Source organism: Seriola aureovittata, chromosome 9 (genome assembly GCF_021018895.1).
Source record: "Seriola aureovittata isolate HTS-2021-v1 ecotype China chromosome 9, ASM2101889v1, whole genome shotgun sequence".
Classification (NCBI taxonomy): Eukaryota; Metazoa; Chordata; class Actinopteri; order Carangiformes; family Carangidae; genus Seriola; species Seriola aureovittata.
In genome coordinates, this window is record NC_079372.1 from 29,432,091 (window position 1) to 29,439,796 (window position 7,706).

Sequence of the window (7,706 nt, forward strand, 5' to 3'; positions counted from 1 at the left end):
AGTTGTGGTGTGTTGGTGGGGTGTGTCTATGGGGTGAGCTTGGGCCGTTACTGTCCTTGGGATTGGGGTTAGGGTAGGGAATAGGATGCAAATGAAAATGACAGTGATGATGATGATGATGATGATGTCAATGATGATGATGACGATGACAGTGATGATGATGATGATGACGATGACAGTGATGATGATGATGATGATGATAGTGTGTCTGCATGTCAACAGCTTCACTCGTGTCCACATATTTTTGACCATGTAGTATGTTAGGTACAAATAACGAGTGATTTCCTGTGGTCCTGAGTTCTACCTAAACTCACTATCAGTGAACACTGACTAATGATTGTATATTGATTACTGATGTGTTCCAGTACCGTGGCTCATACAGAATGAGGATCTATGAGAGGGAGAACTTTGGAGGCCAGATGTCCGAGCTGATGGACGACTGTGACAATGTCATGGATCGTTACCGCATGTCCAACTGCATGTCTTGCCACGTGATGGACGGACACTGGCTGATGTATGAGCAGCCCCACTACAGAGGCAGGATGATGTACATGAGGCCTGGAGAGTACAGGAGCTTCATGAACATGGGCATGGGCAACATGAAGTTCATGAGCATGAAGCGCATCATGGACTCTCACTATTAGAGTCACCATGGAAACTGAAAACTGAAAAATATAAATAAAGTTTCATATAAGTGAATAAGGATTTCTGTCTGATCTATTGATTAAGATACTGAACTGTGTGACTTCGTTGTTTTGGCTGTCAAACATCAAACTTGATTTGATTGTCTCAGGAAAAGAAAACAGTTAAGATTTAGATTACAGGCTACAAATTTCAGAGTAGATTATTGGTGTGACTAAAAAACTTCCTGGGTATTTAGAAACAGCCAGAGTTGGGACATAACCTCCTGTCTATCTTGTGTAACTCAATGTTATTCATCATTTGATATTTATTTCTTGCTTCTTTCTGTGAAAATGAAGTGTATTCAGCTATAGTACAGTAGTTTCTGTGAAAAAGTGTAAACCTTAATGATTTTAACAAAGTTAACATTTACTTTGTGAGCACAGTGAAAGACCACACACCTCCAATGAAATTAAACTACAACCACAGAAAATATCTTTCATGACTTAATGTACAATGACTTTTACATGGCTTTTTATGCCTTACTATGCTATAACTCTTTATTTAAGATAAACACAAGAAGCTTGTGCTACAGAAAATGGACCAGACTCAGTGAATAGCTCCCTAAGCTTAACATGTCCTATGATAACTATTAATTTAGCTATACAGACTAATGAGCAGTGATAACTAACATGTCTTTGGGGTCATCAGGTGGGAACCTCCTTTCACCAGTGTTTCGTCTAGTTGGTCCCACGACACCTCCAGGAGGCTAGACAGTGATCACTGGCGTCCCAGAGTCACTCCCCTAATGCCAGCCATCACTGCTCCTCACACCACGACTATTTTCTTTATCTTGCCTATGCTACCACAAACAACACCATCATCAACTCTGACAAAACACACTAGCAGATTAAGCAGATTCAGCAAACAAACTCCCCTAAACAGTTGGAGAAAGTGGCGGCCATTTTGAATGAGGGAGGTAGAGTCAAGGAGAGATGCCTTTTGAGCTAAACTCTCCCCCGCCGGGTTAGGCTGTGCTCTACCCCCCCCCCCTACTCCCCCACTCTCCAAGACATCAAACAAACAAACAATCAAACTCACCTAAACAGCCAAAGACACACTACAAACCAATTCAATACAAGCAAACAATACAGGCCACCTCACCTGGACTAACTGCATGGTCTCAAAGAGGCTCACACAGGCCACACCCCCACTTAAAAACACTTCCTCTTCCTGGATTTCTTCCTTGCTTCTCCTAAGAGTCTGTCTATCCTAAGTGCTCCACCTGCTGGGCCCCCAGCTACCATTACTTCTTCTCATCCAAATCCACTGACTGGATCTTGCTGCCTCATCTGACATGTCCTTTACAATTTTCCTCACACTCTGTCCACTTGCTCCTAACTCCCTTACCAAAGAGACAACAGACCTTGCTACAAATCCTCTACATCCTACTTCCACTGGACAAATCCTAACTTTCCATCCTCGCTGCTCTGCTTCTGCCCCTAACTCTGCATACCTGAGCTTTTTCCTTTCATATGCTTCTTCAACTAAGGCCTCCCACGGAACAGTCAGCTCTATGAAATATACTTTCATTCTACTCCTAGACCACAAAACTATATCAGGCCTTAGCTTTGTAATGGATATTTCCTGGGGAACAACAAGCTTTCCTCCTAAATCTACCTGCATTTCCCAATCACAAGCACCTTCTAAGCTGCCTTGCCTTCTTGTTGTCTTACCAACTTTCTCTCCCTCTTGAACAAACTTGATTGCAACTTTCTTTGTTTTAGGTCCTCCTAAATTTGCCTGCCTCCGTAACTCTTCAATTCCTGCAGCTAAGCTTTTTAGAACCTGGTTATGTCGCCACGTATACCTGCCTTGTGACAGACTAACCTTACACCCTGACAGAATGTGCTTTAAAGTTGCAGTACCTGAACACAATGAACATAGTGGGTCTCCATTTACCCAGAGTTTTAGGTTCTGGGGAGTTGGCAGTACATCATAAGTTGCCCCTATCAAGAATCTAATACTACTTTCCTCCATGCTCCAGAGTTCTTTCCAGCTAAGCTTTTTCTTGTCTACACCTTCCCAATTCACCCACTGTCCCTGCTTAGCCTGGGCCACTGCCATAGCACCCCTTAATAATTCCTCCTGTCTACGAACCTGTGCAATGACTAGCTTTCTCTTCTCCTTGGGACCTGCTCTACTCCACACCGGTTTGCTTGGGCCAAGCCCGAAGCCTCCCCGGCCGATTTGGACATTACCCACAATCTCTGTATGCCTAAGCGTTGCTTCTGCCTCCTGCACTGCGATTCTTGGATTCCACTTTCTCCCCTTGATTGGGTTTGGAACCACCTTACTAACTACCGCATCTTTGCTCCCAGATAACAGGAGCTCTGTCCTAACCTTGGTACATTTAAACTCCTCCACTAGACTAGTTACTGGGAGCTGAAGTATGCCTTTCCCATACAGTGCCACTGTGCTTAAACATCTAGGAACACCTAGCCACTTCCTAATGTAAAAGCTAACTAATTTTTCCATTTTTTCTGCAGTGGATATTGGAATCTCATATACAGACAGTGGCCACATCAGCCTGGGAAATAACCCAAACTGCAAACACCACAGTTTCAACTTTCCTGGAAGCCCTGATTTATCTATTCTATCCAGTCCCTCAGCAACATCCTTCCGAAACTGCACTACCTATTCTCCATCATTCAAGTCTGCCTTGTACCACCTACCTAGACTCTTTACTGATTTTTCCCTAAATATTGGAATTTCCTCTTCATCTATTACAAACTTCCTATCACTTAACTTCCCTCTACTTATTGAGATACTTCTAGACTTACTAGGCTTGATTTTCATACTAGCCCACTTTAAGTTTTTATTAAGTCTCTCAAGTACTCTTTTCATACATGGCACCGTTGTAGTTATCAACGTCATGTCATCCATGTAGGCCCTAATTGGTGTAAGGCGCATCCCATCCTGCCGTACACCTTACTATGTTTTGACTTTTTAAATACAATGACTTTTTCATGATTTTTTTATGACTTACTATACTACTGTACTACTTTTTAAATATATTTCATGACTTAATGTTATAACCCGATAAATAGCAGTTATATTTTTTCTCCTTTAAAAGGTGTAATTATTTCAAGTTATTAATAAGATGCCTGATTAATATTCAGTTGTCATGGTTAAGTTCATGTTAGATGGAGGTAAATTAGATTTAAGAAGTTAAAATGCATAAATAATTTATAGTTAAAAAAATATGCACCTTTAAAAGATATTTCATGGCCTGTTCAGTATTTTAAAAGCTAACAGGTAATTCTGGTTACGTTTGAGAAGTAATGACCCTTAAGAGTTTGTCACGGCTATGAAGGGTTTGTCAGGGTTTGAAGGGTAAGGCTGGACCCAAATGCAGCCAACATGGAGTTTCCTCAAAGGTGAGTAAACATGGCTTACTTAATTTTCAGACTTGGACTTGGACCTGGGACTCTGGGACCTGGAGTCTGGCTCCAAGATCCCGGTTGTAACCTTTTGGTGCAAGTCTGTTAAAATATCGTTCCTCCAAGAACCAAGGCGTTGTAGTTATGAAACTTAACCAAACGAAATATGCCTTTTACATTCATTACTAAAACCTATCCAATCAAAATCTAAAGTCTGGTAAGTTTTTGTATGTGACTGGTTGTTCTTATCTGTCACTATTACTGAGTACGCCCACCTCAACCTTTCACATTGACCTTCATGGCGTTGTGCAGCTCACACAAACATACATGCAGAACAAGCATATTTTAGCTCTCAAACTATCAAAGTAATGACGGAAGGAATACAAACAGTGCAGACAGACAAGCAGTCTTCCCAGTGCAAAAGACTTTGATTTTGTGCAAGGAATTACAAGAAGAAAATGCTTAATATGCGGTGCTTTTATTCTACAGGTGTTTCTTCTTGATAAACCCAGAAAAAGGAACCAAAGTAGCGATTCAAAAATTTCAAACGTGGTCTCAACGTGAACCCACGAGTCCTCATCCTGATACAAGAACTCTCCGATCACGAGTGGCGTTAAGCCTAAGTATGGACTCTTTCTGTCGACTCTGGCTGTTTGTTTGAGAAGAGGTAATGTTTTCACTTTGTTAAATCCACAATGTGTATTATGGTAAACCCTACTTTTTCTGGTAGAGGGCCACCTGCTTGTTTCATGATGTTCTTTCTTTGCAGGAATATTTTTATTGCAACAAAAAAAAAAAAACTTCCAGACAGGGACAGTGTGGGTTGTTGTGCACCTGGCACTTAAACTTTGTGACACAAATTTCCAGATCTAATCCAATCTTCTGGAGTATTTCAACTTGGATTCAGTCACAGTTAAAATAACCATTACATGTAGCTTCTTTGCATGTTGTATACATTGGGAAAAAAAAAAATGCATCCAATTGTTTACGATGGCTGTTCATTAAATGTCCCAAAAGTTATATTTTCCTCTCTTGTCTTTTCTCAAGATGTTTTTGCATGTTTTGGTCTAGGCGTAATAGAAATAATTTTGCAGGTTTATAAGTAAATTTTACATAATAACTTGATTATTAAAACATAAAAATACAGCATATAATTCATAGATTTTATGTATAATATACAGAACAGCTCCATTTAAAATGCAAAGTTTTACTGTTATACCAGTTTAAATGAGATTTTGTTTGATATTTCCCTGTTCATTTGATCATTTATTGATGCACAATAAGCAATTTTTAATTGTAAGAAATACAGGAAATGGTCTATTTATATACAACACAGTTATGTGAAATTAACACTTTCTTTGTAGACTTAATAGTTTTTTAATGTGATTCTGATGTAATTTAATTCACTGTAAATCAATTAACATATTTCCTCAGTAAAGTTATCTACTGTGCTGCTGTATTTTTTACAGGAATTCTCTGGTAACCACAGCTGCCAGTGTTTTCTTGTAAAAACAAGTTTTTTTTTTTCTTACAGTGTATTACTATACTATGATGTTTGGATGAATTTTTATGCATTATTATAATATATGCTGGTTACATGTTGCCTATGTAAGTGCCCATCAAGGGGGCACCCCCCACACCGGCACTGCTGCTCCCTCTCTAACCTGGCTCTGGAAGCAGTTGCAACTGCCCATCCCCCACTTTCCAACTGGGCGGAGTCAATGTAGCAGCGTGAGACCAGCCGAGACACGAAGCATCACAACCGAAGTCAGACGCGGTTTTTGGAAAGTGTCACTGCACAGGCAAGACTTTAACATCTGATTTTTGCTTCCACATGTCAGTTAATGCTGTTTGTGAAAAATGATTTTGCCATCAAGAAACTTATCATGAAGTCGTCATGTTACGTTGTGGTCCATGCTAACTACTAACTGTCAGAATACATGTTTGTTTACCTATTTGAGCTTGAACTGCAGTGACAGACACGTGCGTTTCTTCATTTGCTTCTCTGAAAATGAGCAAGTGGTCAAATTAATAAGCTTTCTTTAGAACTTGTTTCCCTGCATTTTTACATCTAGATTGTTTGTGATGTTTGTTTGAGTCTTAGTTTGTTGAGCTACTTAAAGTTCTGAAGTGTTAATTCTGCTCCCCTTCTCCTTTTGTGGGTGTGCCTTTGTCTGTGTCTGTCTGGAGCTGGGGCAGTGCCAGGAGGTCAACTGGAATCAAGCTGTACACCCACTGCAATCACTCACCTGCTCCTCATCTCACAATCAAGCCACCTACACTGCTGCAGGATAAACTGTGATTATCATCCTATTCGGTGTCCTGAGTCTGCATCTTGTGGTCCCACATTCAGTGTACATAACATAAAGAGTGAAATACATTAAAAAATGCAAAATAAAAACATGTTGGTAATAAAAAACATTTATTTATTTATGCATTTCTACATTTATTTATTTATTTCCACATTTATTTATTGCTGTGTGTATGTTAATTAGGTAGGTGGTCCTTTCTCAGTCTAAAGCCAGCCTTCGGAAGGGAGCGACTCAGAAGGCTGGGGCTGACATATGTTACTCAGCGTGACGAGCCGAGTCCGTAGACACCAAATTTGTGGACTTTCGAGAAATTTTTTGGAAATTATTAAAACACAGAATTTAACCGTGTCTCCCGGCAGCATATGAGAGACCGCCCATGGCGGCCCTTCGGAAGGGAGCGACTCAGAAGGCTGGGGCTGACATATGTTACTCAGCGTGACGAGCCGAGTCCGTAGACACCAAACTTGTGGACTTTGGACAATTTTTTCCATTGTGACATTCACACTAGTCTTAATGGTGTGGCACCTCAGCGTATGAGAGATGACCCATGGCGGCCCTTCGGAAGGGAGCGACTCAGAAGGCTGGGGCTGATATATGTTACTCAGCGTGACGAGCCGAGTCCGTAGACACCAAATTTGTGGACTTTCGAGAAATTTTTTGGAAATTATTAAAACACAGAATTTAACCGTGTCTCCCGGCAGCATATGAGAGACCGCCCATGGCGGCCCTTCGGAAGGGAGCGACTCAGAAGGCTGGGGCTGACATATGTTACTCAGCGTGACGAGCCGAGTCCGTAGACACCAAACTTGTGGACTTTGGACAATTTTTTCCATTGTGACATTCACACTAGTCTTAATGGTGTGGCACCTCAGCGTATGAGAGATGACCCATGGCGGCCCTTCGGAAGGGAGCGACTCAGAAGGCTGGGGCTGACATATGTTACTCAGCGTGACGAGCTGAGTCCGTAGACACCCAATTTGTGGACTTTCGAGAACATTTTTTGGAAATTATTAAAACACAGAATTTAACCGTGTCCCCCGGCAGCAAATAAGAGACCGCCCGTGGCGGCCCTTCGGAAGGGAGCGACTCAGAAGGCTGGGGCTGACATATGTTACTCAGCGTGACGAGCCGAGTCCGTAGACACCAAACTTGTGGACTTTGGACAAACTTTTCCATTGTGACATTCACACTAGTCTTAATGGTGTGGCACCTCAGCATATGAGAGATGACCCTTCGGAAGGGAGCGACTCAGAATGCTGGGGCTGACATATGTTACTCAGCGTGACGAGCCGAGTCCATAGACACCAAACTTGTGGACTTTGGACAAACT

At 41.4% G+C, this 7,706-nt stretch overlaps 1 protein-coding gene across 1 annotated transcript; it reads left to right on the forward strand.

Annotated features, from left to right (window-relative positions):
* The first annotated feature begins 223 nt into the window (after positions 1–223).
* On the forward strand, positions 224–644 carry LOC130175193 (gamma-crystallin M1-like). The gene has a single exon (XM_056385536.1). The coding sequence runs from the start codon at positions 384–386 to the stop codon at positions 642–644; it is 261 nt and encodes an 86-aa protein (XP_056241511.1). The 5' UTR covers positions 224–383.
* Positions 645–7,706: the final 7,062 nt, after the last annotated feature.

Coding starts and splice junctions, on each gene's coding strand:
- LOC130175193 (XM_056385536.1), top strand. CDS start 384: ATGAGGATCTATGAGAGGGAGAACTTTGGAGGCCAGATGTCCGAGCTG.